Consider the following 19,886-nt stretch of genomic DNA (forward strand, 5'->3'; position numbering starts at 1 on the left):
TCTTTTGTCTTTTATTTCGCTGTCTTCACTCTGGTCTCCGGTTGACACCGGCGTCACTTGCTCCCACACACCTGACACCAGCCCAGGGTGTGCAAATGAATCAAGTTAATTATTGCAAAGCCCACCGATCCATACCCTTCCAACATAGATGTTGTATTTATTTATCACCACAATATGTAGAGCAGAGATGAAGTGGGAAGCCTCCCCTTCGCTGCAGACCGTGTTGCTTTTGTTGAAAATCTTCTAGGCACACATTTTGTGGACCTGGGAGCATCAGTGCCACATCGAAAAGAACTTTTAGCACCAGCCACGGATGCAGAGTCCATTGTACAAAACCACGTTTTACAGCAGAGACCCCTAAACAGATGCAGTTTAGATTTCCTGTAGTGATTTTCTGAAACGTGCCATCAATTCTGAATCAGATTCATAAACTCATAAAATTGGGCAAGAGTGATTGAATTATCAGGCAGTACAGACGTGTTAAATACGTTTTCTGGTCAGTAATGACACAAACTCAGAGCAGATACCATTTTATTCATGTTCACACTGACCTCGTGTATAAGATACTAAAGCCTAAACAATCAGGCTTTCATACATTCCCATGTTGAGCTACACACGTCATCAGGACTTACACTTAAAATAGAGACAGTGCATTTTATCTTGTATATTTACATTCAATATATATTGATTGCCCTTATATGATTTAACGGATTTGGGAACAAAAAAAATGTCAACAATAGCATCTCCCCAAATCCAGATTAACGCATTAATTGCGGCTGATCAAGACAGAAAAATTAACAGTAACGATAAACTTTTTTTTTTTCAAATGGAGTGTGGTAGTTAGGACAATAAAAAGAAAAGAGTAAAAAAAAACAGAGTGAAAGAAAGAGAGTAAGAGTGTGTGTGTGTGTGTGTAATGCGAGTCACTTGTGGGACAAACTAACAATATGTCTGTCTGCCCAGGTCCTGACCATCCAGCTACCACAATGAATGCCGATGAGCTTGTTGCCGTGACAACAGAACAGCCTCTGAGGCCACAAGGTTACTTGAGGAGTGGGGCGACAGAGATGGAGGGTCTGTGTGTTTGAGGTGAAATGGGGTTAAAGCTACTGAATTGAAAAGAAATGGGGTTCGGCACAGCTGCAGCTTTTCTGTGTGCTGCTGATGCTGTTAACACATGCGAGTTGGATCAGAGCTACTGTACGTATGTTACGATCATACCAATGGTTTGACATGTTTTTGCCCGAGTCACATTTACTTTACATCCCATTTTTGCATACCATGTTGCTTTGTTTTAGAAACAGTTTTAGAATTTGTTTAGTTGTATTAATATTTCTTTTAAGCAAAAAATACAAAATATCTTGTTGCCGCTACTAAATTATGAGTGTATAATTATTTTCATTGTCTAATGGGATAGTAACTCAATATCTCTGGGAGTTGGGCTAGTTTAAGGAAAACGAGCAATTTGAATCCGTTGGTGTGGGTTTGAGGACATCTTTCATTCTTTTCTGGCTTTTCAGCAATCAGGAAACAACTTGAGGGTTAATCAGTAATGATAATAATGGTTAGTTGCAGCCCATATCTTCAATTTCGTTTCAGGCAGCCATTGGTTTTCATTCTTTTCCACACAGAATGAACAGATCTGAGTAGAAGCTTTGAGTCTACACAACTCAATGACTCAAATGTTTAAAATAATTTCGTACTGCATGGAAATTAATGGAAACCAATGGATGCCTGGAAGAGAAACTACGTTCAAAAGTCTGAAAACTTAACTTTACACAACTTGAAGTTGAGATGCCAAACATTGCAAACACACTGGTATATTCTAAGGTGTCAACCCATATTCAGATACCGGCAATTTCACTATAATCAGAGGTTCATCTGTCCTGTCCATCGCTGATATAATGTACCATTTACAAAGAGTCAGAGGAGAACCTCTCCTTATAAAAAAGAGGGGGAAGGGGGTGTTACATAAAAATCACAGTCTAGGCAGAGCTGTATCAGGTCAACTTTAACCGGGATTATTTGCTAATGGAGTGAGATGGTGGGTGGATTAGGGCAAACGCATGATTCTCTGCTGTGCCACGTGACCAAAAAACTATTAGTGGAGTTAACAGACCACCACAGAAGAGTCAAACATAAACAGAGAGTGAAGTCTGCTACATCCTGGCTGCATGCAATCGACGTGGATCGAGTCTGCCGTCAGGTTAGTCGGTTTTCAAACACACCACTCTGAAAATATCTGTCCTCAAAACGCAACAGAGCAGAGAACAAGTGGCTGCACAAAAATTACTGTTTTGGCATATCTAGTGTTTTTGTGGTAAACAATTAATTAAAAGGAGACTGCCTTGGGCAGTAGGAATCTGCATCTTACAAAGTTTGACCAGATCCCCTTGATTTTACGTAGGTTTAACGTAGAGAGGAATAACAGGGATCCCTATGACGGGGATGTCTTTGGGGTAACAGAAATTGAAATGAGCAATTGCCCAGCCTTACTGACAGATACAGAGTTGTCCTCATGTGGGCAGACTACTCAGCATCCACTGTGTTGCCACTGGAGAGCTCAGTGGGACAGGATCTGTTTTTTTTTCTAATCTGCATACACCAAAATCTGTGGGAAATAGCAGAACATTGACACAGCAGCTGCTCATTATTTTCTGATTAGCAGCACAATGGACTGGATATTGCATTAAGATTTAAAGAAACTCAAAGTGGAGCAAACATATTACTCAAGAATCCAAACAATCTCTCAACACACTAATGCAATGGAGTTAAGAAAGTGAAGATGAAGAAGGCAACAAAGAAGAAACAGCTGCTGATGAAGCAGGCGAAGAAGAAGAAGAAGCAATCTTTTAGCAGGGCTAAGCTGTTGCCACGCTGTTAACACCTCCTCTCCACAGCCCCAAAGGCGACTCTGCGTCTGATCTAGTCGTCTCCTTGGTGACACAAACACTAATCCCTCATTATGGGTTGTAGGCTGTATCTGTTTTTTTTTTTATTCCCATATCACACCACTCCAAACGGAGCAGATTACCGTAATCTGGGAACACTGGAGCAGACAGATTAGATTAAGCTCATTACACACATAAAATATGGGAAAAGGGGTTAAAAACACCTCGGCCCATCAGTTAAACACACGTATGTACACATTTCTTGGTCATCAATGGAAACCAGAAGGCTCTTTGAGCTGGTGTCAAAGGTAAAATGTTAAGTCTTTTGACATTCGTCTTCAGCAAAGATTTTTTCAAAGGAAAGATGGAAAATATATATATTTAAAAAAACATAACAATTAACAGAGTATAGTCTGTAAAGCTGTACTTCAAAAGCAGTTTTCTGTTGTGTCCTCCTTGTTTAAGTGCAAATAAGCCCGGCTCTCCCTGCCCTCGTCAACACATTATACTTCTACCTCTAATTTGTGTCCCTTTGCAGTTACAGATTTGTTATTGTGGCAGGCGACGGACCACAAGAGACACAAGTTATATGATAAACTGACAGAAGTGGCGGGTTTTGTTCATGCAGTTGTCATGGACATGAGCAGCGTAGCGTCATGCTGAACATGCTTAAAGTACAGATGGTAGTGTTTGTATATGCGTGTTTACTGTATAAGACAGAGAGAGATGAAACAACAGTCCTCCAGCCAAGTCTCTCCTCCCCTTCTCTCCTCTTATCCAGCGCGTTTCCTCTTCAGTGATTCCAGCTGAAGCACAGAGAAAAGTAAGTATATACATTGTATATTTGCATATATGAAGATGATGAATCATTCTTTATGTTGGCAGTAGGGAGCAGTCCTTACTTCACTCTCTACCATCTTCAACCTGCCCAGCGCATCCTTGGCAGCATCCTATAAAATTAAAATAACAATTTTACATAAGTCAGCAACTACAGTGACATCCACGAGGTGTCCCCCCAGCCCCTGCACTCACTCTGTTGCCTTGGCTGGAGTATTTCTTCACAGAGTCAGCGAGTCCTTTGACGAAGTGCCGCAGCACAGTCTCATATTCTACACGTGGTGAAAGGATAGGTGGGTTACATGCTTCAGAAGTTGAGATGTGTACTTACAGTACACGTGTTAGTGAAGTACATACTGGTATATATTCTGTTTGTGTGTGCGTGTGTGTGTGTGTTACCTGTCAACAGAGCAGGAGATGCTCGCTCCAGCTGAGCTTTTTGCCACTGCAGTCTGTGTGTGACCTCTTTGAGTTGATGGACAAGGTCAGACGGGGGATCCCGCCGATTCTTTCTGTACTCTGCAATCTGAGAGACAGGCGTAGTGACTAACAAGACCTTCACGCCTTCGGCAATTGCGAGCATTAGCGAGTGGGATGTTGCGGATACTAGCTTTAGACCACACAAGCTCACACACATGAACGCACAAAAATACCTTTCTCTCCAGCCGCTCCCTGTCATAGTTGAGGAGGCTGAAGCTGTGGAGTTTGTACTGTGGAGGGGAGTTGTTGGGATGACTGCTCCTGCTGCTCACTTCGTGTCTGGGTTTAGACCGAGGAGATGGAGCCTGATTCATACAAACACACACACTGAGAATTCAATTTTTGTGACAACGGTGTTAGCTTTTCTTATGTCTGCACTTAAAGGCCTTTCAAACGGGGTTGCAGAATTATAGAATATTATTGAGACGCCAGCAGCTCACGTCCTGACTGAAAGCTGGGTTATGCTCGAAACAAACTACTTTGGTATTAACAGCCACATTTGAAAGGGGGGGGGGGGGTAAAAGGCTACTTTCACTAGTCAGGTTTACATACATCCAGATGGAGCACACACCTGTACTTTATTTCATTTTTTAACTTAACATCCAGAGAGTCAGCAGAAAATGCTGATTAATTTCCACCCGCTTCAACTGGTGTTGCCAATTATTATGTCAAGTGCCATTAAACAGTTGCAGAAAAGGAGATGACAACATTAAAAGAGAACCAGACAAAGGTGGAAAACAAGATAGAAAACATGATAGACGTGACATATCTGGATGTACAAATTGCAGCGTGTGTGTAGTCACTGATTATCGTCTCTATTCTCTACAGTGAAATTTTGAGGAAGAAATAAGTCATGTGTCATCTCTGTCATGATTTCATTTTTAAATCTGTTTCCATTGTGCTTTGGGGCATTTTGTTTTCATTGATACACAAACTTCTCCACATCTGTAATCCCTGTAAAATACTTTTTTGCTGCTACATACAGATGCACGGCAAACTCGACTCACCCGTTCCTTTTGTTTCTCCGGAGTAGAGAGGGATGAGACGGGCTCAAGTACAAGCCACTTCTCTGTCACTGGTTGGAGATCGACTCCTGATAAAGGCTCTCTGATCTTCACCCTCACCTCCAACTTGCCACCTGTGGCTTTGCGTCCATCCATCACCTATGAAACACATCCACACCGTCAGACTGCTCTGGCGAGGACATGTGGGTCTGCGTTTGTGCTTTCGTGGTATTACCACTTACCTCTATGATCTCTCTGATGTCGCAGTGGTTTTCTAGAGCCTCTAGCTTCAGCTGAGCCGTGCCCACTACTTTGTCTGTCTTGAACAAGCCCCTGTAAACACGAAGAGGAGAATACAACCGATGAAGGCACAACAGACATTTACAGCACAAATTGTGCAGATAAACAAGGAAGCTTCAGCCTTTATTGCCCCAAAGCAGTTGTTTGGTTTTTACCCTTTGTGGACGATTTCAAACTTGATGCCTTTTGATTGGACGACTCTTTTAAAGCCTCGGTGGGCGCGGTTGATGTTGAGTTTGAATTGCTCTTTGAACTCTGGACTGTTCGTGCTCCTTACTGTGCTGGTTTTGTCCCTCTGTGCCTCCTCCTTAACACACACACAGACACACACACACAAAAATTAATTTATCAAAACACAATTCGAAAGTAGAGTGAAACATTCCATAATTATTTATTCAATGTGAAAGATTCTTACCGCACTGGGGAAAGGAAACTCAAATTTCACACTTGCATCCAGATCGTTGGCTGAGACACCTGCAGGCAGGGCGGTAGGTGTGAGCGCACATACATCTGACACATGACTGCCGGTTAACTCTTTCAGACTTTTATCAAAGACGTGTTTACCTGAGGGAGCTGGTAGGTTGATGCCTTTGTTTACGTACAGTATCAGGTCATTGAGTGTCAAAGTGGAGTTGATCCTACAGAACAAACACAGGAGTCGTTGCCATTCAGAGCCCAGATCATGAGTGGTAGACAAAAAGTCAGCATCACCGAGAGCCGAACAACTCAAGACTGTTGGATGACTCACTGGCAGAGTCACCAACCTGTTAGCTTGCTATGATACATGAGCTGAGTCACAGTGAGTCACAATGACTCAGTTCTGATTCCTCTCCCGCTCTAGTTGGAGAAAGACTAAAAGCCTATAGCCATTCCAGCAGCATTTGGTAAAAATTAAAATTCACATATTGTTGGCTTTAACAAATGTCAAAGAAATCTATCTAATAGTTGTCACAATACTTCACTACAAGCTGAACATTTCTGCTTTAGTTCACAGAACACATTATAATTTAATGTCATATTATACATTATGAATTAAAACACATGTTATGAGTTTGTTGCTGACTTGACAGAGTTGAGGGTCCTCTCCTCTGTGCGGCACTTGGGGACTGGGTGGCCTTTAGCGTGGGCATTCTTTAGTATCTCTATGTACTTCACACACTCCTCAACAAGCCGCTCAAACCTGGTGAGAGACAGAGAGAGTCCTTAGACAACAATTGCACACACATACATAAATACATACTGATGGTTTAATTTCTGTAAAAACATACGATTGATGTCTGCACAGACATTGGTCATAGTACACCAAAGACCTCTGTCCTCTAAAACCAACACTTTGGATCAGACAAGAACTGTTATTTCTGTGAACAGAAATGTTGTAGTTTTTTTGGCAGTGACAATATTTTAAACGTAGCAATGTAGATCCTCAAGGGATGATTTAGTGTATGATGAGAGACAGGTTAATGTATGCTCAAAACATGTGGAAAATAATAAGGGAAAAATGTGTAAAATAGGCAGTGTGAGATTAGAAAACAACACATTAAAATTAACAGTCTGTGTGTTACCACAGAAACAGCATGCTCCAAAACTTTGCTTGAAGCACTTAGTTGAAAAAAGAAAAAGAAAAATCAATTAGTATATAAATTATATCATTCATTCATTCAATCATCGTCTACCGCTTTATCCATTTAAGGGTCGCGGGTGGGGGGTCGCTGGAGCCAATCCCAGCTAACATTGGGCGAGAGGCGGGGTACACCCTGGACAGGTCGCCAGCCTATCACAGGGCCACATACAGAGACAGACAACCATTCACTCTCACATTCACACCTACGGTCAATTTAGAGTCTCCAGTGAACCTAACCCCATTCTGCATGTCTTTGGACTGTGGGAGGAAGCCGGAGAACCCGGGGAGAACCCAGAGAGAACCCACGCATACTCGGGGATAACATGCAAACTCCACACAGCAAGGCCCTGGTTGAACCCAGAACCTTCTTGCTGTGAGGCGAAGGTGCTAACCACTACACCACCGTGCAGCCCCTATATAAATTATATGATGAATATCATGACATGCATAAATAAATGAAAATATGATTCTGATTTGTCATATAGTGATTTAAAATACAAAACATTTGCTTCTAAAATGTGAGATTTCTCACTACATTCATCATTTCTTGTATCATTTTGTAGATTTATTGATCTGTTAACTAATCTAGAATTGGATGTTTGTGGCTAGCTGTCAGTTTTCATGACGAGGAAAGAAAGTAATACTTAATTGATCTACATTTGCACCTTTTCTTAATTTCTAGCAACAGCAAATAGCAGATGTTCTATTCCATCATCACTGCGGATAACATACCTAATAAAATCCACATACATACAAACTTACTTCAGAGCCTCAGCTACATTGCCCAGGAGTATGAACTGCTGGCAGCAGCTCAGACATTTCTGCATAAGAAAAAAAGACCAAAGCCAAAAACAGTTACATACAGATCAACTGTGATAATGAGACTTGCCAATCTAAAAGGCTGCACAACTAGAAAAGTGAAGAGTTGGCTTTAAGGCCATGAAACATAACCGTTTTATCATACTGTATCAACATCAGTGTAAGTTGGTCACTGATGTACCGTGAGATTTAGAGGGTGTATTTCTGTATGAAATTTGCATTTCCTGACCTCGTGCTGCTTGCGTAAAAGATCCATAAGGCCGTGGTACTGTTCACTGGACCGAGGAGAGAGAGGGGAGGTACGCGAGCGAGACAGTGAGTAGTCCTCCTCTGGGGGATTGGGAATCTGTAGGGAAGGAGACAAAACAATCTGAGACATAAAACAATAACAACAGACACTAAGAGAACACAAACTTTTGAGGCTGAACTGATTTTTGACCCTCCGTAGTTTGAGAATCTCAGCTCCACCTCGTAACAAAATCCAATCAACTGGTCCCCTGTTTCCTATCTGCCAACAAGAAATGATGAATATCTGTATCTCAGCTTGTGTGACATCCCGCTGACCGACACGCAGACAAACTAACAGAGGTACCAGCATAATATTCTTGGCAATTACACTGTGAGGCTCTAAGTAATACATGTGTATTTCATATGAAGCTAAGATATTAAATAAAGATGAGGCAAAATGAAAGAATGTCACATGGGATAAGTGACAACTATATGAAATATGCAATGTGAAATTGTGCTGAAAATCTCACACACGCAAGCGCAAGCACAAGCACAAGCACAAGCACACACACACACACACACACACACACACACACACACACACACACACACACACACACACACACACACACACACACACACACACACACACACACACACACACACACACACACACACACACACACACACACACAAAAGGTGAGACCATGATGAGCACAAAGGTGTTAACACAACACACATTCAGTTGCCCCTGTGACAAAACATACACACACACAAGCTTGCTTTGAGTCTTATGGAATGCTATTAATTGGCACATGAGAATATTTCTATGACCTTGGTGATATCGACAGGTAGGCCCGACTTGGCAGCAGTGATCATGGGGTCCAGTCCCTTGGCATGTCTGAGGTGCTGCGTGGCTCCTGCCATGTCCTGCAAACAACCAAACAGCAGCAGAATAAAAATGAAAAACGACAGCGACAAAACACGTGTTCAATGAAACAACAAGCATCGACAAAAAGTCAAAGAGAGCAGGGGATCCATCCACAGCAAAGGAAAAGAAGAAAAAAGATTTTTTTTAAAGTTTACAGCTCACCTTCATCTGTTTGGAGCGCAGTGCTGCGCGCAAAAACATCTGTCGCCTTAGCAACAGGAAATCAACTTGCTGCTGGGCTACAGTGATATTTAAGAGAGAAGGAAGTGAAACTCAAACACTTTTTGCCACATTGTGAATGTGTTGAAAGACAGGAGTGCATGAACGTGCACAGACCCACACCAGACTCACCTTTAGGTCCCAGCTTCTGGGCTGAGGAGCCTCCAGGGGGCTGCGGAGCAGGGGACTTCGCTTTCTGGATGGTTGGGCGCACTGCAGGCTGCAGGGGAGGAACATATGACGTCAGGATCACCAGACAAATGTAAAGAACTAACTGAATTTTAAGTATAGTATGGCCCTCTTAAAAACTTCTACAGCTTGGGACATGATACTGAATTTGATCATCAACTATTTTAATAGTTTAACAGCTAGTCTTAAATGTCTTTCAAACAGAATTAAGGCTTCTCTAAATTACTACACTAATATATTTGATTACTAGCTAAAAGGCAGGAGGTCCAGCCGAGGGAAGAGAATAACCCGCCAAAGAATTTGGCATGACACACAATAAAGCATTCCTTGGTTCAAAGGCAATTTAATTCTTCGGCTGAACAATAAACAATTGGACAGTTTGGTAGGACCGATATTTATTTTTACCTTGGCAGCCTCCATTGGACCATCCTCTTCATCATCATCAGCATCTGCATCCTGATTCGCTATTTTCATCGCCGTTTCCAGGACACCAAGGAAGTTTTGCTGACCCCCCTCCGAGCCCTGAAGTGGCGGACAGCCTAGAGGAGTGAAATATATACGTTATAGTGCATCCTAGAAGCAAATCCTGAAATGCGCCTGGATTCAGAAAGTTACCTGGTGGAACAGGCAGATCGGATAAGTTGACAGGTCGTCCAGCTTTATGAGCTCTGATGGCATCCTGGTATTGCTATTAAAAAGAATGAGATGATGGATCACTGTTATTATCATTGTTGTCTGATGATCAGTATATGCCCTCATTTATAAAGTCTGTGTTCTTGTCTATAAAGACTTTGTAATCTGTACTTTGAAATATATTGACATCACTACAATAACCTCCCAGGTTTTCATTCTCCTCCCACTCAAACACAAGTGGGGTCAAACAAAATAAAGTGTGGCTTTCTTATATATGAATATAAAACAAATGTATAGCACGTCTCAAAAAAAGCCATTTACGCTCCCTCAGTCGAAACAACTTCATTGAGAGGTTTTCCTACTTTTTGCTCAATGCTTTTCAACACTCCTCAGGGAACAACACAGACTTTATTGCAGTTCATTCTGGTCGGTGAAATGAGCAACAGTAGCTACAGTCGAAACAACAGAGACTGTTTCCAGCTAAAATAAAATGAGTCAGAGCTGTTATTTTGGGGTGTAAATCAAACACACCACTGAACAACACCAAACAGCCAGGTGTATATTGTGCATTAGAGACGCAATCACTTATTTTGATGGTTTCAGCTGTAAGTATTTTTAATAACATATTTCCTGTCTACTTTAAGTGGATGGTGTATACCTTGACAATGCGCTGGTGCATTCTGGCCTTACGATCGTCTCCTTTGCTCTTAGCTCCCTCTGCTGCTGACTTGTAGATGTCCAACCTCTGCTGCAGGGCTTCTGCCAGACTGCTGGGAGCAGGCAGGTCTTTGCAAGATAGTGAACACACATACATGCTTACATTTCACTTTTAAATTCAACTTGACATTTTCATAATTTGAACTATGCTAACAAGTCAGAAGGGGGATTTGTAGACTTACCTGAAGGGGCCACATTGGTGGGTGCAGGAACACCTGGGGCAGCAGGCTTGGAAGAGGACTGAGGGGGAGGAGGTGCACAGTGTTCTACTAATACGTCTCCTGCAAACGATCACATATCAGTTGAGTGTTGGAAATAGAATATTATTATAATTATTATTATCTAATCAGGTAAGCAGAATAAATAAGAGAAGAGTAACACAAACTCAGTCAAAACACAAGGAAAAACAGCATCAGCAACAAGCGCAGACATCTCCAAAGAGTCAAAAATCAAGAGTTTTAATTCATTCACTTGGATCAGACATTGTAATTCACTCTATTTAAAAACAAGGTAAAAAAAATTGGATACCACTTTAGGCAGCCCACTTCTCCATGAAGTAATAACTCTTCCGTAAACAAAAACATGTCTGAAAATAAGGCTATTATGGGTTTGTAATAAAGACAAAAATTTTAGTCCTTTTAAGTGATGACACTGACCAGGAGGCGGAGGTAGTGAGCACAGGTCTACGGGTTCGCCTCTGTCCAGTGCCTCCACCAGCATGTCCAACTTCTGCAGAGATGGAGGTCAACAAACTACTATGATCAACTTTCTCTCATAAGCCTAATACATAAACTAGATACATGGAAAAAAGATGTATTCAAGTGATAAAACTGACACTGCATGTGTTACCTTAGCAGTGAGGTAGAGCTGTTTGGCCTGGTCAATATCACCGCTCTGTTTGGCATTTATGGCAGCCATCTTGTACTCCCTCTGTCTGGACAACACCGCCTGTTTCAGCTCTGGAGAGAGTAAAGGAAATTAAATTAAATTGATTTTAAAAAATGTCAACAGACACTAAGAGCCTAAGTTAATCAATATGTTAGTCCATGTAATGTAAAATACACATGCTTAATTACAAAAGCTGAAAGAAAAGCATTAAAAGGTAAAAATATTCAGTTCAGTGACAAAAAGCAAGCAACTTTTTAATAGAAACAACAGTTAACATACACATACACAGTGGGGGTCAACTTACATATCTTAATATTTACTTCATGCCTTTATGTCTAGTACAAAAGTTACAAACAACCAAACAAATAAATCATAAAGACATTTTTTTCTGGTAGAGATAAAAATCAATGTTTTACATCTGGATTGTTCTATGGTTTTACTGTTCTAGTTCTGCTGACTAAATGCTTTACCCATATTGTCTGATAGGAATAAACTAAATGACCAATAATCATTAAATAGCACAATTTGAGTACTTTGTATGTCACTCTGTGTGTTTACCAGAGTGCTGTGCACCGGGCTGGCAGGGGGTGAGTGGAGAGATCGCAGGTGTTTCTGGGGTGATGGCAGCAGCAGGCTTTTGGGGCGGGGTCAGAAAAACTGGCTTCGTATTAGGGGCTGTTGGCGGAGCCTCCCTCAGTGGTTTCTGATTGGTGGGTGGAGGGGGCACCAGCACTGGCTCTGGCAGTTCTCGTTCCTTGACGGATTCAGACCCTGCAGTGACATTGGGGTTTCCACCAAGAGCAACAGGAGGAGGCATTTCTTCCTCGTTGACTGGTTTTCCTTTCTTGAAAGATGTCAACATGGACTGTAATGTCTGGGTTTGAAGAAGACAGGAATCATGAACAGATGTCTTAAACATTACAGAGAACAAATATGCTAATGTCATCAATATTAAAGGAGACATAGTATGCTTTTTCAGTTTTCCCTTTCCTCTTGTGTGTTATATAGGTTTTCTGAGTATGTAAAAGGTCTACAAAGTGAAACGCCTTGTCACCAGTCTCCATTGGGAGTGGTGCCTTAAAGAGAGAGAGCTAAAGAGAGAGCTAAAACCAAGTGTTTCAGAGAGAGGGTGAATAGAGCCACTGCTCTAATAGACAGCCTGAGGAAACCAATGCTGTTTCTGAACATTAAAGCATTTAAACCTTTTCAAGCAGTAAAAGTAGCCAAATTAAAAGTATGAACCTGAATATGAAAATAAAATGTCTCCTTAAAGTCCAACATTATCGTCATATAAAAAGGCATATGAAGAAATTAAAACATTTGAAATACATTTTAATGGAGATGATTTATGGGAATCAACTCGCACTGTATCAACTTTTCCCTTTCCCCCCTTCGCTTACCTTTAACCCGCGGTCATATCGTCGAACTTTGCTGGTCTCCCCTGCAGCCTTGGCATTAGCAATGGCAGTCTTATACATTTCGATACGCTCCAACAGGCAGGATTCCGGCCCAGTTGCACCACCGGGAGCAGCAGAGTGGGATGTGACGCTTGCTTTGGGAGCGGCCGGTGAGACAGTGGGAGGGATGGGAGCAGGGGCTTGTACCTCATCATCCTCCAAAACTTCATTCAATTCTGCCTGTGTAACGAGACACAGAAAAGTAAAGAGGATCATTCTGGCATCACAAACAATTCAAGAGCTAAGCTTAGCAATATTACGCTGAAGTGGAACAGCTCAATTAAACAGTTCTACTGTGAAGTATCAAAAATAGGGTTAACACAATTCCTTAGAGCCCAAATTGTATCCTTTGGTTACTTTTTTACCAAAATATCTCTAAACAGAGCTAGTCAGTTTATATCATAACGTATATGACAGAGATGAGCAGCAAATCCTCACACAGGAGAAGCTGGAGAAGTAAATGGCTTGTGCAAATTTTTTCTCGAAAAAGGGTGCGAGTGTGTTACCAGCAGATCTTCATCATCCAAATCGTCATCCCCCATTTCTTCAACGTCCAGGTCTTTCATGCAAAGGGCTGCCATTCGCTCGATTTCAGCCATGTGAACGGGAGCTGAACAACAACACGTACATCACAAGAGGCCCCACACAGACTATATCAAAGACGGGCAGAGGAAAACTGTGGGTATCGCTAGGAAAGGAATCAGTGACGATTGTCTTGTCTCACCTCTCCCTTCTCCTTTCGTCCCTTGTGTTCTCCCTCCTCCTCCTCCTCCTCCTCCCCCGACCAGATTCAGCAGCTCTGCCTCCAGCTCTTCATCATTCCCCTCGTCGTCCATCCCTCCACCCGGGGTCAGGTCAAGGAGCAGCCCCATCTGAAGCACAGACACGCGGACAGACAGACAAGAGTCGCTGAATCATACCTTATGTTTACATATAAACAGTAGACGCCATCCACAGACGTCGTTATCACTCATGACGGTGGTTACCTGTTTGGCTCGCGCTGCCCCTTGACCCCGGGGAGGGGGGTTCCGACTGCGACTCATGTGGACTCTCACTGCCTATGAGTTAACCTGGGAATAAGAGCAGATACGCACGTAGTTGTCGACGGTGTCTAAATTCAAACCGTTTCAACCGACTAGTATCCAGTTAGCTTCTGCGCGTGTTAGCTTCCGGCTGTAACGACACACAGCGGTTCTCATGGCTTGTGAATGTGCAGACGCGCTATTTTGAATCACCTCGTTGGCTTCACGTACCGTGTTGTCGGTGTCGCAGCGGGTCGAGTTCGGTTGTTCTGATCGAACAATGTCCGGGAACAGTAAGAGAGAGAGCAGATACACGGTCAGAGACGGGTGGGTGTGTTTGAACGCTCCGTCCAAGCTGTCAAAACAAGACCAGCAAGCTGCGGAATTCACTTCCTATGTTGCGTCTCCCATGGCAACGTACGTCGCGCTTTACGGCCAGACGACACACGCCCGTCACTGACGTCACGTCCCTGGAGTCCACACAAATCTAAAAAAGTACCTCAGTCTAACAGCGACTGTCATTTAATCAGCATTAAATAATTATTTGAACCGCATTAGTTTCACAGATCATATCTTCCACGTCACAGAGTAAGTGTATTTTCTTCTTTTATGTTAGCTAGCTTTTAATAAAATACATTCACTGTTTTAGATCAAATGTCATTAGATAGTTAGCTACGAGCTAAACATCAACCATAACAATAGCAAACTCTATTTTAGGTAGCTACATATTACATTTTTTCACATCAAATGGTATTAAATTAACATATTTTAGGTATTTTTCTTTAGTAAGAGGAGATGGCCAAAGGGAAAGGGAAGATCAAGGGCGGTGGTAAGAGGATGATAAATGATATGGACTTGAATCAACTCACCAAATAACAAATTTAGTTTAATGTACTTCGAGTGTGTGTGTGCGTGTGTGCGCGTCCGTGTGTGTGTGTGTGTGTGTGTGTCCCATGTTTGTAGACAGCTCAGCTCCACCAAGGCCTCGGTCGTTCAGGTCAAGGAAGAGGGACTGCCCAAGTGCTGCGATGCACCAGACTGACGACGTTCAGGCTACTCTGCATCAACAGGTGATTCTTGTGATTTACACCGAACCCACATTCTCGTTGCGTTAAGGCAAATTGTTGACAAGTGATTCTCTTTTCTTCTTTTTTGGAATGTCAGGACACAAAAGAAAATAATACCTCTGTGGATGCCACACCACTACAGCATCCCCAGTCCCCTCTGCAGGATTGTGCTATGGAAACAAATCAACAGGATGAGGCAGCCGGACAGTCCTGTCTCACCAAACAAGATGACTCCAGAGAAGAGAAACATGCAGAAGAAACAAATATGTGCTTAAAAAATGGGACGGTCAAAGCTTTTGAAGGTCAAGAAGAGACTGATGGCATCAAATCCAGTAATGCCCCTCAGCTGGAGGACTGTAAAGTACACACAGATAGTCATACCAACAAGAGTGGAATGAAGGAAATAACTCCACAGGAAGGTTTCAGTTCACCACCTCAAACATGCACTGATCAACCCCAGCTCTCCTTGCCAACCTCTGAAGAGAGTGATGGATCCTATGCAACTGCTTCGGAGAGGCATCTGGATGCACAGGAAAAGTGTCATTCAGAGAGAAACCGTGAAACCAGCCAAGAAGAACCAGGCAACACCTGCATGACCGATGTCAAAGAAATCACAAAGGAGGCAGCACCAGGGTTACCAGCCAAAAAAAAGCGAAGGATGGGCATGTGTGGCCTGACAGAGAAGGAACGTAGTCATTTTTTACAAACACAGAAGACGCGTGAAAATGGGCAGAGCGGTGCGGGGAGAGCTGAAAAGCAGATTTGTAATAACAACACAGCTGATCTTGTGGCGCAGGAAGAGAGTACACCTTCACTCTCTGCTGCATCCTCACCTCTGTCCATCCCAGTCGATCCTATCACTGAGCAGAGCAAGGCAGAGATCAAAATTGAGTCCAGTCCCTGTGGAGAGAATGACAGGTTGGTGTCATGTTGTAAGGAATCCACATGTTCAATATCTTACATTTTTTTGGTTCTCGGTTTGACTTTTGCTTTTGCATGACAACAAGCAGTGGTATAAAGGATTATTTCCGATTGTTTCAAGTGCGACTCAAGTACTGTTAGATAATTAATTATATTTTACTTACAGTACAGTTACAGGTTTAAAAATCTACTTGAGCAAAATTAAATGTATTTCTCAAATATAATTTACATTAAATAAAGTTTATGGAAGAAAATGTGTAGATATATGAATGGTCACATAGGCAAAGTTAACTTCGCGTTGTTTTAAATTTGAAATTTGTCAAATTACAAAAGATTTTTATTTTCTTCCTTGCAAACTTCTCTTTCATAGGCTCATGGCAAATCAACATATGCACTCTACAGTATGATGGATGCATTTCATTAGTAGCCATGTGCAGTGCCTCAGTAAAAACTTAAGTTATTTTTAATTGAAATTACAAGATATTCTATTGTAGTAACATGGGTAAATGTAATTTGTTGCTTCCTATTTTGACCATATCATCGTTTGTTAACATGCAGGTCAGAGACTGAAGTCCACATCACGGTCCCAAACTCAGATGGGACCAGTACTGTGTGTGATCCAGGCTGCTCAGAGGGGACGAGCTGTGAGGTTCAAGGCGGCACAGAGCCTGGTCCAGAACAAACTGGTGAGCCAAAGTCAGATCCACCCACACAGGACGAAGCGGAGGAGCATTTGGTGACTGGGGAGCAGCGGGAGCTCGGGGGAAGTTCAGCTGAGATTGCGACCCAACCAACCGAGAAAGAAAGGGAAGACGGAGAAGATGGGTCCACAAAAGCAGACTTAAGTGCTGGCATCGGTTCTCACAGTAATCCAACTCAAATTGAGGAGACAGAGAAGAAGAAGGATGACGGTGAGACTCTGCAGGTGAATAGGGAGATGGGAGGGAATGATGAAGAGATGGTGGTTGATGCCAGTGCCGGAGCTGAATCAGAGCGAACTTCATCCCTAGTCCCCCGGCCAGGAGGGTTTAACTGTGGCTCTGTGGAGTTCAGTGAAGCTGCAGCGACACCGACTGGTTCCGAGAAGAAAGACAGTGTGAGTGGTGGCGCCAGAACCTTATAACCAGGACTGGTAGGGGAGGGGATAAGTATACACAAAACTCTTGCTTAGTGAAGCTCTTAATGTCATGTTTTTGTTGTTTTTGAAAATTAATCGTAAAGATTAGAAGTAGTTGTCGTTTATCAAGAGCAAAATGTAAATGCTTGCCAGTTCAAGTCTCTCAAATGTGAAGATTTGCTGCACTTTTCTGTTTTATATCAGCATAAGCTGTATATCTTTCAGTTTTGAACTGTTGGTTCTGACAATGTTACCTGGGGCTCTCACTGCTATGGCTGTTTTCACTATTTTCTATTTCTGTTTTTAAATGACAAAATTATTGATAATTAATAATTGTTAAGTGCTGAAAATCACAAACATTAATACAGTTACACACATTATTCACACAAAGATTAACCCTTAACTGGCAATACAGCATGTGTAAGCTTTAATAAAAATCTGGCAATCAGATCAATGAGTTTAATAAGTATTTAGGGCAAAATACCGCAAGTAATAAAGGTAGAGACGCCAAGTTGTCTGCCAGATACTTCTGTACTGGCAGCCTTAAAAAAGGAAAAAAAAGAACAAAAACACTGAAGGTTGTTTTACTTTGGTCCTTTCTAACTCTACAGAAAAGTTTTTGCTGTTGTTGTTCACCACAGTGTGATCCTGAAGAAGAACCCGGTCCTCCTCCTGTAAACAGCAAGCACACTGGGACCAGGGACACCACTGACCCGTTTGGATCTGGGCGCTCAGATTATGTGTCGGACTCGCAGCTCAACACTATTGTTCTGATGTAAGGAAGCAGGGAAGACAGTTTAAATCCCACAAAGAACTTCCAAATGACATACAGTGAATTCTGATTAACCGGTTTAATTTTGTTTCATTCCTTGTTCTCCATTTTTAAGATCAATTAAAATGGCATAGAAGTTACCAAGTGAACACCATTTAGTAGTTCTCTTGTGAAATTATTAACTAAATCAAACCCTGTCCCTCTTTTTTTTATCCATTCAACTTTTTAAAAACTTTCTTTTATTTTACTTCCACCCAGTGAGGAGGAGGTGATGGAGAGGGAGAAGTATCCTGCTTCTGCAGACTGTCGTGAAGACGCCACTGTCCTGATCTGTGGGCTCATCAGAGAACTCTCTTCTCTAAAGTTAGGGACTAAAATACTCCTTTTTACATTACCCCTATCCACCTTTCCTTATCCTGTTGTCCTTTTTTCCCTTAACCTCTCTTCTTGTGGCTCCTGTTTGTCTCTCCTGTGAGGGTTAAACTTTTGACTCTTAATCCCATTGGTCAATGTCATCCTTCTCATGTACACCTGTGTTCTGATTGGCTGTAGAGTGCAGTCAGCCCTGTCCCCTGTAGACTGCTTGGAACCTTTGGGGTTCACCAGAGGGACACTGAACCTCTTCTGGTCCAGCCCTGAAAGTTTGAAGGTATAGTTCAGTGATTTAGGAGTGGGGTTGTATGAGAAACTTAAGCATAGTTAATATGTTACCTTATGGAGATGGTGATCAGCAATGTCATTGAGTTTGGAGGAGAATTGGAAGTAGCGAATGTAGAGTCCCACGTACTGTTGAAGAGGGGACCACCGCAAAACGTCTGAAAACAGTGAAAACATACATCCTTTAGCTTACAATTGAACATATATATAATTTTGGGTAACGTTTTAAAATGTGGTGAAAAAGACGTTTTGCGGTGGTCCCCTCTGCAACAGTGGGTCTCCGATTTTCGCTACTTCCACTTCTCCACCAAACTCTGTTAAATGACATCGCTGATCACCATCTCCATAAGGTAACATTAACTATGCATAAGTAACTCATACAACCCCACTTCAAAATCACCGAACTATCGCTTTACGCTTTAGGAGAGCAATACAAATATGAAAATGGCAGTCAAATTTTTTTAAGGGTTAGGATTAAAAATGAATTTACCAATTTATTTCAATACTAAATCTGTATTGGAGCACTTAATTGCAGAACATATGGTGAAATACTTTATGGTTCATTCTTCTGTTATTAGTAGCGGGCATTTTACTCTTTCACACTCCTCTCATTCCCTTTTATAGTTTACCTCTCTGATACTTATTTATCCTTTACTTCTGTCTCCCAGTGTGTCTCCTACTTGTCACAAACAAAACAGAATTGCTCACAAAACTGATCCCAAGCATTTGTCCTCTTATTTCCTTCATCTAGTCAAAGGGTTATGGCCACACACAGGGAGCTGGAGAACCTGCGACGTGGCAGTAAAACCTCCAGAAGCTCCCTACGTTGAGATTTCATAGAGGTACCTGAGCTTACCGTTTTCCCAATGGTTCATGGGTAATGAAGGAACTTGTGCCCGGTACAAACCTTTAATATTTAATCTATTCTCACTTTTCATTGGTTTCAGGCATGTTCAGTTTAATGGCTTCAATGTTGCGTTTTTTCCCAAATAAAGCTGGCTGTTGTTTAATTAAGTTGGTAGTCTGAGTATTATTATGTTAATATTATCTGATATCACTGATTTGTCAGGAGGTAAATTTCCCCTTCATTCTTTTACATTTTGTCAAAGATTTCCA

The 19,886-nt window shown here is 42.0% G+C and overlaps 2 protein-coding genes across 5 annotated transcripts; one reads left to right on the forward strand and one right to left on the reverse strand.

Moving 5' to 3' along the window:
* Positions 1-514: 514 nt before the first annotated feature.
* On the reverse strand, positions 515-14,623 carry cc2d1a (coiled-coil and C2 domain containing 1A). The gene is made up of 28 exons (XM_035636414.2): positions 14,468-14,623; positions 14,201-14,284; positions 13,939-14,086; positions 13,721-13,824; positions 13,158-13,394; positions 12,316-12,631; positions 11,719-11,828; positions 11,526-11,598; positions 11,052-11,150; positions 10,811-10,938; positions 10,135-10,207; positions 9,925-10,058; positions 9,463-9,550; positions 9,274-9,350; positions 9,015-9,110; positions 8,182-8,298; positions 7,896-7,954; positions 6,576-6,692; positions 6,077-6,150; positions 5,928-5,986; positions 5,668-5,819; positions 5,455-5,545; positions 5,216-5,371; positions 4,382-4,513; positions 4,128-4,254; positions 3,924-4,000; positions 3,794-3,841; positions 515-3,697 (listed from the first exon to the last, which is right to left on the reverse strand). The coding sequence occupies exons 2-28, from the start codon at positions 14,255-14,257 to the stop codon at positions 3,665-3,667; spliced, it is 2,982 nt and encodes a 993-aa protein (XP_035492307.2). The 5' UTR covers positions 14,258-14,284; positions 14,468-14,623; the 3' UTR covers positions 515-3,664.
* Positions 14,624-14,683: 60 nt separating this feature from the next.
* LOC118312108 lies at positions 14,684-19,784 on the forward strand. Of its 4 annotated transcripts, none has more exons than XM_035636434.2 (8): positions 14,685-14,824; positions 15,023-15,065; positions 15,200-15,306; positions 15,401-16,221; positions 16,783-17,320; positions 17,983-18,116; positions 18,372-18,476; positions 19,522-19,784. In XM_035636434.2, exons 2-8 carry the CDS (start codon positions 15,032-15,034, stop codon positions 19,598-19,600), a joined length of 1,818 nt encoding a protein of 605 aa, XP_035492327.1. In that variant the 5' UTR covers positions 14,685-14,824; positions 15,023-15,031; the 3' UTR covers positions 19,601-19,784. The 4 variants fall into 4 exon arrangements, with proteins under 4 accessions (XP_035492329.1, XP_035492327.1, XP_035492325.1 ...); XM_035636432.2 differs by having other exon boundaries at positions 14,687-14,824; positions 17,953-18,116; XM_035636433.2 differs by having other exon boundaries at positions 14,693-14,824; positions 15,009-15,065; positions 17,953-18,116.
* Positions 19,785-19,886: the final 102 nt, after the last annotated feature.

Source organism: Scophthalmus maximus, chromosome 8, assembly GCF_022379125.1.
Source record: "Scophthalmus maximus strain ysfricsl-2021 chromosome 8, ASM2237912v1, whole genome shotgun sequence".
NCBI lineage: Eukaryota > Metazoa > Chordata > Actinopteri > Pleuronectiformes > Scophthalmidae > Scophthalmus > Scophthalmus maximus.

Coding starts and splice junctions, on each gene's coding strand:
- cc2d1a (XM_035636414.2), bottom strand. CDS start 14,257: ATGAGTCGCAGTCGGAACCCCCCTCCCCGGGGTCAAGGGGCAGCGCGA. Junction 9,351..9,462: donor CCAGAAGCTGGGACCTAAAG/GTGAGTCTGGTG, acceptor ATATCACTGTAG/CCCAGCAGCAAGTTGATTTC. Junction 3,698..3,793: donor TGAAGATGGTAGAGAGTGAA/GTAAGGACTGCT, acceptor TCTGTGCTTCAG/CTGGAATCACTGAAGAGGAA.
- LOC118312108 (XM_035636432.2), top strand. CDS start 15,032: ATGGCCAAAGGGAAAGGGAAGATCAAGGGCGGTG. Junction 15,307..15,400: donor AGGCTACTCTGCATCAACAG/GTGATTCTTGTG, acceptor TTGGAATGTCAG/GACACAAAAGAAAATAATAC. Junction 18,117..18,371: donor CTCAACACTATTGTTCTGAT/GTAAGGAAGCAG, acceptor ACTTCCACCCAG/TGAGGAGGAGGTGATGGAGA.